General features: G+C 43.1%; 1 protein-coding gene across 1 annotated transcript in view; it reads left to right on the top strand.

The window, feature by feature from the left end:
• Nucleotides 1-9,651, top strand: part of ELOVL4 (ELOVL fatty acid elongase 4) — a 49,014-nt gene extending 39,363 nt beyond the window's left edge. The window contains exons 4-6 of the mRNA XM_054399102.1: nt 2,740-2,911; nt 7,612-7,739; nt 9,376-9,651. Of these exons, the coding sequence (XP_054255077.1) occupies nt 2,740-2,911; nt 7,612-7,739; nt 9,376-9,651 (576 nt within the window). The remainder of the gene's footprint in view (nt 1-2,739; nt 2,912-7,611; nt 7,740-9,375) is intronic.
• Nucleotides 9,652-18,939: the final 9,288 nt, after the last annotated feature.

Below are 18,939 nucleotides of genomic sequence, written 5' to 3'. Positions count from 1 at the left end.
GCAAAGGTCTTTAAGAGATGCTGGGCTGTTATGGTAATCCATGGATGTGAGACAAAGCCTTGATATGGGAGTTAGGAAACACCTGGCTACCTACCTGTCCCAGAGGCAGAACTGTACTGGGTATTGAGCAACTTGTATGCATATTTATCTATTGATGGGGCTTGCAGCCTATGTGTGCCTGGGAACTCACTGTATTTGAGGGAGACACTTTTACCTCATTAAGCCTTTCTCCAGCTTTGACAGATCATAGAATTGTCAGGGTTGGATGGGACCTCAAGGATCATCCAGTTCCAACCCCCTTGCCATGGGCAGGGACACCTCACACTACAGCAGGTTGCTCACAGCCACATCCAGCCTGGCTGCAAAAACCTCCCTGGGCAACCTGTGCCAGTGTCTCACCACCCTCACAGTGAACAACTTTTTCCTAACCTCCAATCTGCATCTCCCCACTTCTATTTTTGCTCCAGATACCAATATATTTTTTTTTTATATATATAAAATTGGCAAAGTCTACCTCCTTTTCTTGAGACCTGCAGTGAGCTAAAATCACATCCAGAGAGCGAGAAGGGTGTTCATTAATGGATGTACACAAGCCTGCAGTTTGGCAACAGAAAGTTGTGCAGTCCCCTTTGGGAAAGTGCAGAGTCTGCAATGCAGCTCTGCAGTGCTCATCTGCTCCAGTGCTGCTTTTTTTTTTTTTTTTTTCCTGCTTCTGATGTAATCTCTCCTAAAATGCTCACCAGTCCAATTACAGCTGTGACAAACTGAGGAGAGGTGCATTCCTTTCCTGCTAGCTGGAAGAGGTGGAGGGCAAACACCATGCAGGGCTGTGGTGCTCATTCTGCTGATTCCCCTTTCTCTCACTTACCTACTCCCTGTGTGTGAGGACTGGGGAAGGGAAGCTTCTGCTGTCATAACTTTTTTTTCTCTTCTATCTCTCCTGGGGACTGAGTGGGTGGTGAGACTATTTCACACCATGTTAAGGTAAGAAAGTCTGATCTGCCATCAGCCAAGTCCTGAAAGACCAGGTGAACTCCTTACGAAGAGGTGTGTTGTGACATTGTCAGCTCTCCTTGCTGCTGGGGCTGCCATTTCCAACTCACTTCTTCTCTTTTTTTCTTTTTCCATTCTCTGTGTGAGTCACCATCTGGGATATGTTCTGGTCCCACCCTTGCATAACAAGCTGGATCACTTACAATGCCAGACATGTTGCTGTGCTTCGGAATCTGGAAAGGAGTCCCCACCACCACCACCACCACCACCCCCACCCCCCCCCATGTCATAGTATTAGCAGATTGCTACACAAAGCTTTGGGGCTTTACCTGGGCACAGCAATATCCTGATTTCAGCAGGGAACCACTTTTATATTGCATCTTGGGCAAGATTCTCTGGGATGGGTGGATTAGAAAAAGAATTTGGGGTGTGTGGCACTGCCCTGTTGGATATCTCTGTAGCTTGTGTGGCTCCCTTGGTCTCTTCTATTCCTGGAATGGAACAGAGCCACTGAGGGAATGCTGCTGCCATTCCAGAGGGGCTTACTGAGCAGGCCAGGAGAAGCTGAGAGGAGTATTACTCCAAGGGATGTGAAATCTTCTACCACAGCTAGCTTGTAAGAGCAGTTGGGTGTCTTCCCACCCATATGTGCCTGTGCTACTGAAAGAATTTCATTGAAGGTTTCAACCTTGGCTGCTTCCTTTTATCATAATGATCCTGCCTTGTTGTCCTGACCACATCAAAGGGTTGTCTCATGAGTAAGGGAAGCCCTGTGGTAGTCTTGTCCTGCAAAGCTTAGGACAGACAATGAGGGCACAAACTCCCTCTTGTTTACCTGGTGAACAGTTTAGAGATGGCAAAGCTTGTGATCATTTTAGCTTTATTTATTTATTTACAGCTGTGGTTTGTGAGCAGTAGGCTCAGAATGAGACTTCCATGTGCAAAAGAGAGGAGTGGAGTCTTGGTTTTATTTTAGCTTCATTTATCTATCTACTTATTTATTTATCTATTTATTTATTTGCAGCTGTGCTTTGTGAACAGTAGGCTCAGAACAGTACTTCCATGTGCAGAACAGAGGAGTAGAGTCTTGGTTTTATTTTAGGTTTATTTATTTATTTATCTATTTATTTATTTATTTGCAGCTGTAAGTTGTGAGCAGTAGGCTCAGAATGAGACTTCCATATGCAGAACAGAGGAGTGAAGTCTTGGTTTTATTTTAGCTTCATTTATCTATTTATTTATTTATCTATTTATTTATTTGCAGCTGTGATTTGTGAGCAGTAGGCTCAGAATGAGACTTCCATGTGCAGAACAGATGAGTCGAGTCTTGGTTTTATTTTAGCTTTATTTTATCTTATTTATTTATCTATTTATTTATTTGCAGCTGTGATTTGTGAACAGCAGGCTCAGAATGAGACTTCCGTGTGCAGAACAGAGGAGTGGAGTCTTGGTTTTATTTTAGCTTTATTTATCTATTTATTTATTTATTTGCAGCTGTGCTTTGTGAACAGTAGGCTCAGGATGAGACTTCCATATGCAGAGCAGATGTGTGGAGTCTTGGGGTTTGTTCTTTGGGGTTTTTTTTTCGTCCTCATACCATCATACCTGAACATTTACCAGGATTTGGGGAAGGCAGAGTTATCCTTTTCTTGCAGGAGACAGGTGGAGAGAACTTTATTCTGTTCAGCTTGGAATCACTAAAAGTTCTGCTTTGTCTTTTTGTGTGTGTGTGTGTCTCCATTGCAGATAGCTGCTGCTTTATGGTGGTATTATGTCTCTAAAGGAATTGAATATTTGGATACTGTGTTCTTCATCCTGAGGAAGAAATTTAACCAAATTAGTTTCCTTCATGTCTATCACCATTTCACCATGTTCACCTTGTGGTGGATTGGTATTAAGTGGGTTGCAGGTGGACAAGGTGAGTTCTCTTTTTTTTTTCTCCCCCCCCCGTACCCTTTTGAGTGGACACACAAAGGAGAATTCTTACTGTTTGGGAGCAATGGAATTAAGTTGTTTTCTTTTTTAACATTGCAATACACAAGACTGTTTAAATAGTACTGCAGGAGTAGAGTAGCTTAAATGTGTAGAGATTTCCTCTGTGGGAAACGTGGGGGAGGAAGAGATAAGAGAGCAGCAATCAACTGAATTGCAAAACTACTTTTTTTTTCCTGTTTGTTTTTCTTTTCCTTTCATGGCTATCAATTGCCAGCCTGAAATTCTGTCTTCAAACTTATCCTTGCCCGGCATGGGATGGAAGGAATGAACGTGTCTTGCTGAGCTTTATTTTTTTGCAGCTACAGAGAACTGCAGAATTCACAGGCCACAGCCTGTGTGCAGGTGTAATGGAGATAATTGAGATGTTATTTGGGCTTTGTATCTGAGGTTGGGGTTTTCTTTCTTTCTTTCTTTTATTCTTTCTTTTTTTTTTTTCTTATATATATACATAAAGAGGCACATATAAAATCCTGAAACCTTCCCATGAAGGTTGAGCCAAGAAATCTCTCAATCAACTTTTGAAACCTGTTCATAATGATAGAAGTCTATAATTCGAGTCTTTTTTTTTCTTTTCTTTTCTCTTTTCTCTTCTCTTCTCTTCTCTTCTCTTCTCTTCTCTTCTCTTCTCTTCTCTTCTCTTCTCTTCTCTTCTCTTCTCTTCTCTTCTCTTCTCTTCTCTTCTCTTCTCTTCTCTTCTCTTTTCTCTTTTCTTTTCTCCTTTTCTTTTCTTTTCTTTTCTTTTCTTTTCTTTTCTTTTCTTTTCTTTTCTCTTTTCTTTTCTTTTCTTTTCTTTTCTTTTCTCTTTTCTTTTCTTTTCTTTTCTTTTCTTTTCTTTTCTTTTCTCTTCTCTTCTCTTCTCTTCTCTTTTCTTTTCTTTTCTTTTCTTTTCTTTTCTTTTCTTTTCTTTTCTTTTCTTTTCTTTTCTTTTCTTTTCTTTTCTTTTCTTTTCTTTTCTTTTCTTTTCTTTTCTTTTCTTTTCTTTTCTTCTTTTCTTTTCTTTTCTTTTCTTCTCTTTTCTTTTCTTTTCTTTTCTTTTCTTTTCTTTTCTTTTCTTTTCTTTTCTTTTCTTTTCTTTTCTTTTCTTTTCTTTTCTTTTCTTTTCTTTTCTTTTCTTTTCTTTTCTTTTCTTTTCTTTTCTTCTTTTCTTTTCTTTTCTTCTCTTTTCTTTTCTTTTCTTTTCTTTTCTTTTCTTTTCTTTTCTTTTCTTTTCTTTTCTTTTTCTTTTCTTTTCTTTTCTTTTCTTTTCTTTTCTTTTCTTTTCTTTTCTTTTCTTTTCTTTTCTTTTCTTTTCTTTTCTTTTCTTTTCTTTTCTTTTCTCACAATCTTCCTTTCTAAAGCCCACATCAAAGAATTTTATTCCATTGTGCTTACCACATCTCCTCCCTTGCCTGCCATTGTACTCTTGTTGTTTTGGCTTGGCTCTCTCAAATTATAAGCTCTGCAGGGCTGAGGTTTCAGGGAGAATACTCTGTTTGTAATGTGCTTTGTAGGCTTAAGACACTGGAGAGGATATGTAATAAACACCACAGCAGAGTAAGATCTCAGGGTGTGTTTGTCAAACCATACCAATGCTTAGGGCATGAGAGGTTTCTGCTCTCATTTTGCTACAGATACCTTCTACTGAGTGATTGCTTCTGTTCAGAAGAAGAAATATTTAAAATGAGAGTCTGTAGCTAGTTGGGAGAAATGCAAGGATAATCTGCAGGGTGCAGATGCTTAACCAGACATTTAATGTCTTTATTGGCTACCACAGCCATAAAATAAGTTGATTGGATGCTTACTTGTAGCCTTACTTAGAAATCTCCATGGTATCTCCAAATGTCAGGCTTCTCATGCTGAATATCAGCAGCTTTCAGCACAGCAGAGAGGCTGAGAGCCCTGGGGCTTTTTAGGAGAGGCTGAGAGCCCTGGGGCTTTTTAGTCTGGAGAGGAGAAGAATGAGAAGGGATTTAATAAATGTTTATAGATATCTGAGGGCTGGGGGTCAAGAGGGAGGGGACAGGCTCTGCTCACTTGCACCCTGGGATAGGACAAGGATGTAAACTACAACACAGGAGGTTCCACCTCACCATGAGGAAGAACTTCTTCACTGTGAAGGTCCCAGAACACTGGAACAGGCTGCCCAGAGAGGTTGTGGAGTCTCCTTCTCTGGAGACTTTCAAGCCCCATCTGGATGTGTTCCTGTGTGACCTGTGCTGGATTCTATGGTCCTGCTCTGGCAGGGGGGTTGGACTGGAAGATCTTTGGAGGTCCCTTCCAACCCCTAACATCCTGTGATCACCCAGTTGCAACTATTTCTAAATTTATTTCCAGTTTTTGTGTCCTTGCACTGCTTCTTAGTTTCCAGCCCCTGCAAAAGGAATAGCAGCAGTTGCTCTTTTGCCTGTACACAGTGCTGCTGCATCACTGTGGATAGATTTGTGTCCTCCTGGTTTCTAGTTGGTAGCACATTGCTTACAGAGACAAATCCATTATAAACTACACCCTGTTGTAACTGAGTCTAGACCACATGGGCAGCTGAGCTCTTTGATGTCAGCAGCTATTGTCTGTATTGCCCTAACCTTAAACATTAGAACCTTTTGGAGCCTCTCTGATGGTGTAAGAATACCTTAACAAGACATAATTTGTGTCCTGCTTTAAGCCAGGGCAGACCACTGCTGCTTGGGAACTAATAAGCAGCAACTGAATTGTGCATCACTTGTTTTGTCTATCCTAATTTTTTCATTATTATTATTATTATCATCAATTTTCTTTCTTTTCTGCCCTGTCAAACTGCCTTCATCTCAAGCCACAAGTCTTACATTTTTTTTGGACTCTTTCCTCCATCCCACTGGGAGGGGAAGAGAGTGAGCAGCTGCATGGTGCATAGTCACCAGTGGGGTTAAACCATGACAGTTTGTTCTGTTGAGTGATTGCTAATCTGGACAAGAGCAAAGAGATCTTAATGCCAATGAAAACTGTTGTCTCTGTTTCCAGCATGGATCATTCTGGGAATTTGATATATTTAAGAAGTCTGGATATTCTAAGTCATAGATAAGGAAACTAGAAATGAGCAATTTAGGCAAACTCACTTGGCAAGTGCCCTTAAACGTCTCATGACCACAACTGATGCTTTGCTTTTGTAGGACTTTTTTTTTTTTGTTGACCTATTTCATCACATGAGTTTCTTGACTTCCTTGACCCTTGTGCATTTAAATGCAATTGAAAAGATTTAAGCTCAGAACCCAATGCTTCATTCCTTACATTGTCAAATACAGCTTTTAATAATCCTCTAGCCAAACACAACTGTACTATCACAGAATCACAGAGTCTTAAGGGCTGGAAAGGACCTTGAATGATCACCCAGTCCAACCCCTGGTCCTGCCAGAGCAGGATCACCTAGAGCAGATCACACAAGAATGCATCCAGGTGGGTTTTGAACATCTCCAGAGAGGGAGACTCCATGACCCCTCTGGGGAGCCTGTTCCTGTTACTATACTACTTGTAGTATACAACTACAGTACAGCTATGCAGTTATACTACCAGAACTGCTGTGTTTGTATTCATATCACCAAGTGATTTATGGGGTTTCAACAAATCTCATGGAAAGCTTTTGCATAAGAGGTTCCATGCAAGATGTGATACATTCCTTGTGTCAGCACATCAGCAGTCAGGTCTGTACTGTACTGCTGAATACTTCCTGCTGATTAAGGGAGTGGAACATCTCCCTTATGAGGAAAGGCTGAGGGAGCTTGGTCTCTTTATCCTTGAGGAGACTGAGGGGTGACCTCATTCATGTTTATAAAGATGTGAAGAGCAGTGTCAGGAGGATGGAGACAGGCTTTGCTCAGTGATATCCAATGATAGGACAAGGGCCAGTGGGTACAAGCTGGAGCATAGGAGGTTCCAGGTGGAACATAAAGAAAAGAAAAACTTGTGACAGAGCACTGGCTGGCCAAAGAGGTTGTGGAGACTTCTTCTCTGGAGGCATTTCAAAACCACAGGACCACAGGATGTTAGGGGTTGGAAGGTACCCGAGGAGATCATCAAGTCCAACCCCCTTGCCAGAGCAGGACCATACAATCCAGGTCAGGTCACAGAGGAATGCATCTAGATGGGCCTTGAAAGTCTCCAGAGACAGAGACTCCAAAACCCCTCTGGGGAGCCTGTTCCAGTGCTCTGTGACCCTTACAGTAAAGAACTTCCCCCTTGTGCTGAGATGGAACCTCCTGTGCTTCAGCTTACATCCATTGCCCCTTGTCCTATCACAGGGAGCAAGTGAGCAGAGCCTGTCCCCTCCCTCCTGACCCTCAGATATTTATGAACATTGATTAAATCCCCTCTCAGTCTTCTCTTTTCCAGACTAAAAAGCCCCAGGGTCTCTCAGCCTCTCCTCACAAGGCAGTGCTCCAGTCCCCTAAGCATCCTCGTAGCCCTGTTCCTGTGTGACCTGCCCGAGGTGATGCTGCTCTGGCAGGGGGGTTGGACTGGATGATCTTTCAAGGTCCCTTCCCAACCCTAACATTATGTGATTTTGTGATGCCCTCTGCTTTATGACGTTTCCTATCCCACAAATACCACTAGGATAAAGGATTCTCTCTTTTTCTCAAAGTTGTGACACTTTTCCTTTCTCTTCCTGGACAGCTTTCTTCGGTGCTCAGATGAATGCATTTATTCATGTCATTATGTACATGTATTATGGATTAGCTGCCTGTGGCCCCAAATTTCAGAAATACCTGTGGTGGAAACGATACTTGACCATATTGCAGCTGGTAAGTAAGATCCCTCCCTTTATCTCAGAAGGTATTGCATTGGCAGAGCTTTGGAACAGATTCTGCACTTCCCATGAGTTCATAGCTGTCCTGTTCGACTCACAGCTCAAGTCAGAAGATTTCCTGGAGGATAGAAGCATTTAGTTCATGTCTCAAGAAATACATGGCATAAGTAAAAGTGATGGCAGGAAAGTCTCATATTACTTTACTCGTTGTCTCAACTGGATTGAAACCTCCACCCTGGAGGTTTTTAAGGCCAGGCTGGATGTGGGTCTGAGCAACCTGATCTAGTGTGAAGTTTCCCTGCTCATGGCAGTGGGGGTGGAACTGGATGATCCTTGAGGTCCCTTCCAACCCTGACAATTCTATGATTGCAAAAACCTCTTCAAAAAGGTAGACAGAATCCATACCCCTCAGTGTCTTCTCATTTTCCTGGTTCTGAAAACTGGTGCCAGGTACTGCAAATAGATTTGATGTCCCTGGTAAGTCATATGTGTGCATGCATGATGATCCAAATCCAAAATCCAGACTCCCTACCTCCTTCCCAGTTTAGGACTTTTTACACCTTAATGCACTGGTCTATACTGGTGCAGTCAGACCTACAGAATATCATCCAGACCTTTTAGACCTGCAGAATATAATCCAAACCTTTTAAACCTACAGAATACCATCCAGACCCTTTAGACCTACAGAATATCACCAGACCTTTTAGACCTACAGAATACCATCCAGACCTTTTAGACCTGCAGAATATCACCCAGACCTTTCATACCTATAGAATATCATCCAGACCCTTTAGACCTACAGAATATCACCCAGACCTTTTAGAACTACAGAATACCATCCAGACCTTTTAGACCTGCAGAACATCACCCAGACCCTTTAGACCTGCAGAACATCACCCAGACCTTTTAGACATCCAGAACATCACCCAGACCTTTTAGACCTATAGAATACCATCCATACTTTTTAGACCTGCAGAACATCACCCAGACCTTTTAGACCTCCAGAACATCACCCAGACCTTTTAGACCTCTAGAATATCATCCAGACCTTTTAGACCTGCAGAACATCACCCAGACCTTTTAGACCTCCAGAACATCACCCAGACCTTTTAGACCTGCAGAACATCACCCAGACCTTTTAGACCTGCAGAACATCACCCAGACATTTTAGACCTCCAGAATATCACCGAGACCTTTTAGACCTGCAGAACATCACCCAGACCTTTTAGACCTGCAGAACATCACCCAGACCTTTTAGACCTCCAGAATATCACCCAGACCTTTTAGACCTACAGAACATCACCCAGACCTTTTAGACCTCCAGAATATCACCCAGACCTTTTAGACCTACAGAACATCACCCAGACCTTTTAGACCTGCAGAACATCACTCAGACCTTTTAGACCTACAGAACATCACTCAGACCTTTCAGATCTACAGAACATCACCCAGACCTTTTAGACCTACAGAACATCACTCAGACCTTTCAGATCTACAGAACATCACCCAGACCTTTTAGACCTACAGAGCATCACCCAGACCTTTTAGACCTACAGAGCATCACCCAGACCTTTTAGACCTATAGAATATCACCCAGACCTTTATCGATTCTCTATTTTTGTGTCTTCCAGGTGCAGTTCCATGTGACTATTGGCCACACAGCCTTGTCTATTTATATTGATTGTCCTTTCCCTAAATGGATGCACTGGGGTGTCATTTTCTATGCTGTCACCTTCATTTTCCTGTTTGGGAACTTCTACTATCGGACATATAAGCTGCCCAAGGAACCCATGAAGAACGGCAAGATAGCAAATGGTGCTGTGGCAAATGGAGTAAGCAAGCCAGAAACTAATGCAGTAGTGGAAAATGGAAAAAAGCAGAAAAAGGGAAAAGCAAAAGGAGAGTAACTTGATCCAGGCCTTAACCATTGTTGGCAGTGAGGAGCCTCCAGTTTGGTTTATAAAAGGAAGAAAGAAAAAACAAAACCGCAAAACAAAACCCACTCTCTGTACCAATTAACCTTAGGTTACTGAGGAGCTAGAGCACAGATTGTTTTCATTTATTTATGAAGATTGTTTGCAGAACAACACTAAAAGTTGAATTTCTTCTCGTTATTATGTAATTACCATGCATATGGTCTCTGTGTAAACTTGTAGGCTGCTGGTGTTGGTGAATGTAAGGAAGAATTGCAGCTGAGTTCCATGTTTAGCAGTCTGAAAGTTTAATGCTACCATTGAGAAAAGGGCAGTTGTGTTGGCACCCACATTTCTTTGGGGGGTGGGGGGCAGGGGGAGGGAGGGAGGGAGGTAGAGAAGGGGAGGAGAAGGAAGTAGCATTTGGATAATTGTGTTTTCTTTCCAGAAAATTATTAAATTTCAAACTCTGACATATTATCTAATCAGAATGTGCAACTTTTCTTGTCCTCCTTGGAGAGTATCTTCAGAAACACTTCCTCTTCATGTGCTCTCACAACAGTGTTTTGACTTTTGCAGACATTACTTGATCCTAATTGAGTGTCTGTTACAGTTTGGTTTGGGTTTCTTGTTTGGGTTGGGTTTGGGTTTTGTTGTGTTGGGGTTTTTTTTTGTTTGTTTGTTGGTTTGGGTTTTTTTTAATTTTTGTTTGTTTGTTTCTTTGGGTTTTTTGTTTGGTGTTTTTTGTTTTGTTTTGTTTTTTATCTTGTATGGAAATATACCTACCTCTTCATCTGCTGAGAAGAACACTGAGCATTAAATTACTGCTTTCTGAAATGTGGAGTCCTCTAATATAAATTATCTGTTATCACTAATTCAGGAGAAAATATGATTCCCTGTAGGAATAAAAGGGATTTTGGGTGGAGTAAAAGGGATTTTTGGTGGAGTAAAAGGGATTTTTGGTGGAGTAAAGGGATTTTTGGTGGAGTAAAGAGATTTTTGGTGGAGTAAAAGAGATTTTTGGTGGTATTTGGGTTGGTGGTTTGTTTTTTGTTGGTTTGGTTTTGGGTTTTTTTTTGTCAAGTCATCAATAATCTTTTTTCAATGTAAACTTAAATTTTTGGAGTGCTACTTTTGGTATGGATAAGTGAATGATAATAATAAACAGAAAAAGTTTGAAGAATGTATAAATATGAAACAAGGCATTGCTGGGAGCAAGCAGTAAAACCTGGCCTGCTGCTTGTCTGTGACTTACAGCTGTGGTGCTGGCTGATGCTGGAAATGGTAAAATGGTGTTGTGGTGGGGAGGCAACAAGGATGTGTAATCCCATTTAGAAGTGCTATGTGTGCTGACTACAAGGCAGTCACTTTACTGGGAGAGAGAATTCAGCTTAAAAGGACTAAATACAAGAAACAACAAACAAACAAAACCAACAACAACAAAATTGGTTGGATATAGCCTGTTGAATTCAGAAATAATCCTGGAGTTGATTCAGATGGAAGGTAGTTCATCCATAATCTCCACCACTGGGGAAAATACAGCTCCTGCTTGATTCCTCATTGAAACTCTTTGTTCAGACACTTGCAGGCCAGGTATTGCTAACTAGCCTGGCCACCATTGCAATGGGAATGTCAAAAATCAGCTGCTGAAACTCTGTTCCCAAAATTCTTCTCAACTCTTTTCAACCCAGTTGGCAAAGTGAGCCTGCAGTCAAAACTGCTAATGTAAGTAGAAGCCTTTCAGACAGCTTTTTGTCTTCCTTGATACATTAATGGACTTCTTGCTTCTCCTTTTGTGAAGAAAACAAGCAGAGCTGTTCTCCTTCTGAATAAAGTGATTACTAAGGAGGTGTTTTGTGCTGCTCAGCATGCAATGAGTTTAAGTCAGGGGTGGAATTAGAAACTACATCCTGTATGTCCATCACTGTATTGTTGCTGTCCAAATGCATTCCTCCCAGCTCTGGTCAAAAAAAATAATCATCTTTAGTGCAAAAACTCACATCTGGCAAGTGTAACACCATTGTTGCAGGGGAAGGAAAACAAAAAGGACATGGAGCTGTAGGTGTCAAATGTGTGACATTTATTAGTTTCTGTATCTTGGTTATGCATTTGTCCATTTATGATATGCAAGCAGTGTCTCAGGATTGTCTCTTGTGTCTATACAAAACGAAACCAAACCTGTCTTAAACCCAACAGACAGGTTCTAGGGTGAAAAAAACCCCAATTAGCTGGATGTAGGCTGTTGAATTCGGAAATAATTCTGGAGTTGATTCAGCTGGAAGGTAGTTTGTCCATAATCTCCACTGCTCTGAAGTTTAAGGCCAGGCTGGATGAGGCTCTGGCCAGCCTGATCTAGTGTGAGGTGTCCCTGCCCATGGCAGGAGGGTTGGAACTGGATGATTCTTGTGGTCCCTTCCAACCCTGACTGATTCTATGATTCTTATGGCAGAATATAGGATTGGGAATGTCTCTGCTGAACTGTAATGCATGTGATCATTTATGTTTCCTATCTGCTGTGTCCTGTGTTTCCTCCAGCCTTTGCATGGTTGCTTTTTTGCATAACTCTATGTATTTATGTAGTGTGGTGTGGTGGGTTGAAAATTCTGTCCCTCCAACATTAAATTTGCCAGCCCAGCCCAGTTGGAAGCAAATGAAGCTGTGTTTACATGCAAAGCTACAACCTACAATGAAATTTAAAGAATCTGTGCAAAAAAGACAACATTGCCAATATTTACAGGGATTTACTATTGATAAACAGCACAAGAACACCCCCTGGACAGAAAACAGAGGAGCTAATAGCTTCTCCACTCCCTGTCCCATCCCCCCCACCCTCCCCACCCCCCACCCCCCCTTTAACCTCCTTGGACAAAAAGGGACAAGAGAAAAGAGCAGAGAGTTATTCTGTTAGACTTAGCCAAAACAATGCAGTCAAGGTCAAGCAGAAACCAGCAGAAGCACAAAATTAGTATCTCCCACATCAAAAAAGCCAAAAGAGAGAAAGATTGTTTACCAAACTAATTCTTCTGGCCATGAGGATGCTTAGGGGATTTGAGCATCTCCCCTATGAAGAGAGCCTGAGAGCCCTGGGGCTGTTTAGTGTGGAGAAGAGAAGGCTGAGAGGGATCTGATCAATGTCTCTCAATAGCTGAGGGGTGGGTGTCAAGTGGAGGGGGCCAGGCTCTGCTGGGTGCTGCACAGTGATAAGACAAGGAACAATGGGTTTAAAGTTGAACATAGAAGAGTTCACCTCTACATGAGGAGAAAGTTCTTTACCTTGAGGGTGACAGAGCCCTGGAAGAGGCTGCCCAGGGGGGTTGTGGAGTTTCCTTCTCTGCAGACTTTGCAACCCCACCTGGATGCATTCCTGTGCAGACTCCCCTGGGTGATCCTGCTCTGGCAGGGGGATTGGACTGGATGATCTCTGGAGGTCCCTTCCAACCTCTGATACACTGTGAGACTGTGATATCCCTCCATTGGGATTGTTTAGAACTTACCATTTTTTTCCCTTTTTGCACCCAATGGTGATCTGTTTACATTTTACCACTTTCTGTTCAAGATCTGTGGAAAATTTTAAGGGCAGAGCCTAAAACTACCACATGTAGGAACAAGGGTAGGGATAGTGATCTCCCCTTTGTATGTATAACATGGATAACTCTGTGTATTTATGTGGTGTGGCATGGGGAACAGGGAAAGAGGTCTACCCTTCCTTCCTGGGACAAGTGCCACTACCCTTAACCAAGCCAACATGCTGGCTGGCTTGGGTAACTTTGGAATGATTAAAGGAGCAAATAACTTCCAAAGCCAAGCTAGCAGGTTTACAGCACCACCTGCTCCTCCAAGGTAGTGGCTGGTGTGGACATACCTACCCAAGGAGGCTTGACTGAAGGGTAGCTTCTTTCTCCCTTTGCCATGGGATGTGGGGCAGCTAATGTAAATCTGTAGCATTCCTCACGTCCAATTGGTTGTTTGCTCTCTCTTTCAGACTGGGTGAGCAGACTCTCTTAACGTGATCTAGTGCTGAAAGAGCAGCCTGAGAAGTGTTCCACTCCAGGTTCAATTACGTCTTTGCTACACTTTGTAAAGTAAAAAGTTGCATCCTGCATGTTGGCAAACATTTAAGTGTCTGAGGGGTGGTGGAGGCTCCATCCCTGGAGGTTCTTGCAGCCAGGCTGGATGTGGCTGTGAGCAACCTGCTGTAGTGTGAGGTGTCCCTGCCCATGGCAGGGGGGTTGGAACTGGATGATCCTTGAGGTCCCTGCCAGTCCTAACAATTCCATGATCCTATGATTGCAAAAACCTCTTTGAAAGGTAGAGATCTAGTGTGAGGTGTCCCTGCCCATGACAAGGGAGTCGGAACTGGATGATCCTTGATGTCCTTTCCAACTCTAACAGTTCTATGATTCTGTGATTGCAAAAAAACTCTTCAAAAAGGTAGACAAAATCCAGATCCCTCCTTGAGGTCCCTTCCAACCCTAACAATTCTATGATTCTATGATTCTCTCCCCTCATCATGCATGGAAGCTACTTGAAGTTGATAACAGCTTGAAGCTGCTTAAAGTTGATAACAACTTGAAGCTTGTGGGCAGACTTTGAGGAGACTCCTACCCTCAGACTCCAGGGTGCTTGGTAACTGTGAAGAATGAAATGAATCAGTGCATTATGAGCATGCATGCACACATAGACAGCATCTTCTTTGGCCCTGTGGGTAAAACCAGTTTGAGAGATTGGCATTCCATGGGAAAAGGGAAATCAGTCATGGAATGGCTGGAGCACTGCTGTGTGGATTCAGCTTCTGCGATATGGCTTTCCTATATTGATGATGGATTTGATTTGTGTGACTTGAGTCCCACTATGATCTTGACTATAATGGCCTTATTAAATGTGCAATTTGTTTTTTCCCTCTCTAGACATAGTCTTGAGTGCAATACTTCTGTTTCTGAATATGCAGCCAGACTTACAGGATGCAGGGCTTGAGCTTGGACAGCTTTTCCCTTTTTATCAATATTTGAGGCCATGATGTACATGTGAAGCACTGCCAGGTTCATTAAAGTCATCACTGAGCCCAAGGCAGCTCAGAATTTTGCCATGAAAGTATTTTACTGTGAGGGTGACAGAACACTGGAAGAGGCTGCCCAGGGTGGGGGGTTGTGGAGTCTCTCTTTCTAGACATATTCAAACCCCACCTGGCTGTGTTCCTGTGTGAGCTGCTCTAGGTGCTCCTGCTCTGGCAGGGGGGTTGGACTGGATGAGCTTTGGAGGTCCCTTGCAGCCCCTAACATTCTGTGATCCTGTGAATAAATGTATAAATGTGTTTGCTATACACAGAACTGAAACTGAAGCTCTGAAACCTACTTTGCATGGTTTGGTTGGGGGGCAGAGGGGGAGGGCTTTGGGGTTTTTAGTTTGGTTGGAGAGGGTTGGTTTTGAGGGGGAGGTCGTTTGGGTTTGGGGCTTGGTTTTTGGTTGGTTTGGGGTTTTTTGTATGGTTAGGTTTGGGGTTTGGTATTTGTATGGTTTTGGGGGTTGTTTTTTGGTTGGTTTTGGGGATTGGTTTGGGGTTTGGTTTTTGTCTGATTTTGGGTTTGGTTTTTGTTTGTGGGGTTGGTTTTGTTTTGTTTTGTTTTGGGGTTTATTTTTGTTTTGGGGTTTGTTTTGTTTTGTTTTGGGGTGTTTTTTGGTTGGTTTTGGGGTTTGGTTTTGGGTTTGGTTTTTTGTCTGGTTTTGGGTTTGGTTTCTGCGGGGTTGGTTTTGTTTTGTTTTGGGGTTGGTTTTTGTTTGGTTTTGGGTTGGTTTTGGTTGGTTTTGGGGTAGGTTTTGTGGTTGCTATTTGGTTGGGTTTGTGATTGGCTTTTTTGGTTTTGGGGTTGTTTTTGTTTGGTTTTTGGTTGTTTTTGGCTGGCTTTGGGTTTGGTTTTTGGTTGGTTTTGGGGTTGCCTTGTTTGGTTTTGGGGTTGTTTTTGTTTGGTTTTGGGGTTGGTTTTGTTTTGGGGGTTTTTTGGTTGGTTTGGGGGGTGGTTTTGTTTGTTTTGGAGGCCTGTTTTTTTCCGGTTTTGGGGTCATTTTTTGTTTGGGTATGGGGTTGTTTTGTTTTGGTTTTTTTTTTTTGTTTGGGTTTGTTTTTTGTTTGGTTTTGGGGTTGTTTTTTGGTTTGTTTTTTTTTATTTTGGGATTGGTTTTGTTTTGGGGTTATTTTTTCTTCAGTTTTGGGTTTTTATTTTGGTGTTGTTTTTTGTTTGGTTTGGAGTTTGGTTTTGTTTTGGTTTGGGGTTTTTTGTCTGGTTTGGGGTTTGTTTTTTGTTTGTTTTTGGGGTGTTTTTTGTTTTGGGGTTGTTTTTTCTTTGGTTTTGGGGTTGTTTTGGTTTGGGGGTTTGGTTTTTGGGTTTGGGGTTCTTTTTCTTTGGTTTGAAGCTTGTTTTTTGTTTGGTTTTGGATGGTTTGTTATTGGCTTTGGGGTTTGGTTTTGATTGGGTTTGGGTGGTTTTTTAGTCTGGGTTTGGGTATTTTTTTTGGTTTGGGGGGGGTTTGGGTTTTGGTGGGGTTTAGAGTTGGGTTTGGGGTGGGGTTTTGGGTTGGGTTTGGGGTGGGGTTTTGTTTGGTTTGGTTTTTTTCCTAGATACTTCCAATTTACTTAAAAGTGGAATTCAAAGCATTTGGAATTTTACTCTTTTTTTTTGCCAATGAAGGATTTTATTAAGGTTATTCTTCTTATTGTTTTTTGCTAACAGCCCTTGAAGCCCTTGCACCAGAGTCATTATCATATCATTATTTGATGCTATCTAATTAACACCATTTCATTTAGCCTGATCTTGAGCAGTGACAGTTGCTGGGTTCTCATAGCACCTTGTCAGTGAGAAAGAACTACAAATCCCCTGTACCTGTGTGTATTGATACTTGTGTCTACCCATACATGGTGCATGTGCCTGTGTCTATTGGTTCTTAGCAGGTTCTTTCAATATGTGAGGTCTGTTTCTTTAATGTGAAGTGGCAGGAGCTGATAGATCAGTTCCTGCAGCTCAAGAGGTTGTCATTGATCCATAGATCCAATAGCAGTTGTGCAGACAGAGAAAGTATTGTCAGTCATAGGATGGCAGGCAAGGCAGAGCTTTTTCTGTCCTCTACTCTGCCCTGGTGAGGTTGCATCTGGAGTATTGTGTCCAGTTCTGGACCCCTCACTTCAAGAAGGACCTCAGGGAACTCCTTGAAAGAGTCCAGCACAGAGCCACAAAGATGCTGAAGGCAGTGGAAGATCTTCCTTATGAGGAGAGCCTGAGGGAGCTGAGGGCTCTGGAGCTTGGAGAGGAGGAGCCTGAGAGGTGAGCTCCTTGCTGGTGCTAAAGATGTGCAGGGGGAGTGCCCAGAGGCTGGAGCCAGGCTCTGCTGGGTGATGCCCAATGCCAGCACAAGGGGCAGTGGTGGAAGCTGAGCCATAGGAAGTTCCATGGAAACAGGAGGAAGAATTATTTCCCTGTGAGGGTGACAGAAGACTGGAAGAGGCTGCCCGGGGTGGGTTGTGGAGTCTCCCTCTCTGGAGATATTCAAACCCCACCTGGCTGTGTTCCTGTGTGCTCTGCTCTAGGTGCTCCTGCTCTGGCAGAGGGGTTGGACTGGATGAGCTTTGGAGGTCCCTTCCAGCCCCTAACACTCTGTGATTCTCCCAGCATAATAAATATTTTGAGGCCATCAGTCAGAGATTCTGATGGGAGGAACCTCAACTCAGAGGAGCTGAGGAACTGCAATGTTTTGTTGGAGTGCTCATTTTAGGAAGTGGTAGGAGTAACTTGCTCCAGGTAAATCCTTTCAGTCACTGCAATCAAATTCTCTGTTGAACAAAAACATTTGTACAGAGCAACATTTGTTTACTGGCACTTCCAAAGCATGGCCTGTTTGATTATATGACCACTAACTACTTTCAGCTCCAGATCAGAAGGAAAAGATGAAGGCAAAATAAAAATGCTGCACATTTTTCAGGTTAATCTTAGGTCAGGTTTCTTTGGAGTAAGCATTTGACTCCCTTGTGCTGGGGAGGCAGGAAAGAAAGGAGTAAATAACTATTGTGCTGGAAGGTCTCACTCCTAAAACAGCTTAGGGGCACACTTGCTGTAGTTCCACCTGCAACCTATGAGGAGAAACTTCTTTGCTGTGAGGGTGCTGGAGCCCTGGAGCAGGCTGCCTAGAGAGGTTGTGGAGTCTCCTTCCCTGGAGAGATTCCAGCCCCCCCTGGACATTGCCATCCTGGGCAAGCTGCTGTGGGTGCCCTGCTTTAGTCTTTTCCAACCTGAATGATTCTGGGATTCTGTGAATAACAACTCCACTCAGTCAAATACTACTGGCAGTGGTTTAGCTTCAGGGTATTTAGCACCCTAACAGGGAAAAGAAGACCAAAGAAGGAAGCCAACAGTTCACCTGGAGTGGCTACCATGCTGTGTGCAACTGCAGGAGGTGTAATGTGTGTTTTCCAATGGCTACAGGCAAGGGTGAGAGAGGACTGAGCAAGTTTTGAGCAGGCACCCTCCCTGCAGTGTGGGATCATGCCTTAACATAAGCATTATCCCTCCTGGCAGCACTATAAAGTGAGGAGGTTATTCATAGGACAATAAAAAGCAGGGTAGGTGATTTGTATTAGTGCTGCCTCTTTGTTAATATCTATTTCCAATAAAAAAGAAAAAGAGGGGGGAGGGGAGGGGGGGAAGAAGACATTTACAGAGTGGTTGGAATACTTGCTAAACAACCAGAAGCAAGACTTGCAAGAACTTGGGTAAGGATTACTCCCTCCTTTGATCCTGTGGCTGTGGCAGGCTAACACAAGGCTGCTGCTGTGTCTGCAAGCTCTGTACAGTACAGCTTGTGCCAAGTGGATGCAAATGAGGTCCCTGGGCACTGCTGCCTCCCTGGGCACAGTGGTGTGGACAAATACCTAGAACTGGCAGAGATTTTGCTCTCCTGCACATTCCCAGAGCAGTCTGAATCTTCTCTGAATGGTCCAGGCCAGAAGGGACCTCCAAAGCTCATCCAGTCCAACCTCCCTGCAGTCAGCAGGGACATCCCCAACTAGATCAGGTTGCCCAGGGCCTCATTCAGCCTTACCTTGAATATCTCCAGGGATGGGACCTCAACCACCTCCCTGGGCAACCTCTTCCAGTGTTCCACCACCCCCATAGTGAAGAACTTCTTCCTGACATCCAATCTAAATCTGCTCTTCTCTAGTTTGAAGCCATTGTCCCTCATCCTGTCCCTGCAGGCCTTTACAAACAGTCTCACTCCATCCTTCCTGTAGCCCCCTTC

The sequence above is a fragment of the Indicator indicator genome, chromosome 2, assembly GCF_027791375.1.
Source record: "Indicator indicator isolate 239-I01 chromosome 2, UM_Iind_1.1, whole genome shotgun sequence".
In the NCBI taxonomy this organism is placed as follows: Eukaryota; Metazoa; Chordata; class Aves; order Piciformes; family Indicatoridae; genus Indicator; species Indicator indicator.
Note: the sequence above shows the minus strand (reverse complement) of the source record. Positions and strands in the feature narration are given on the sequence as shown.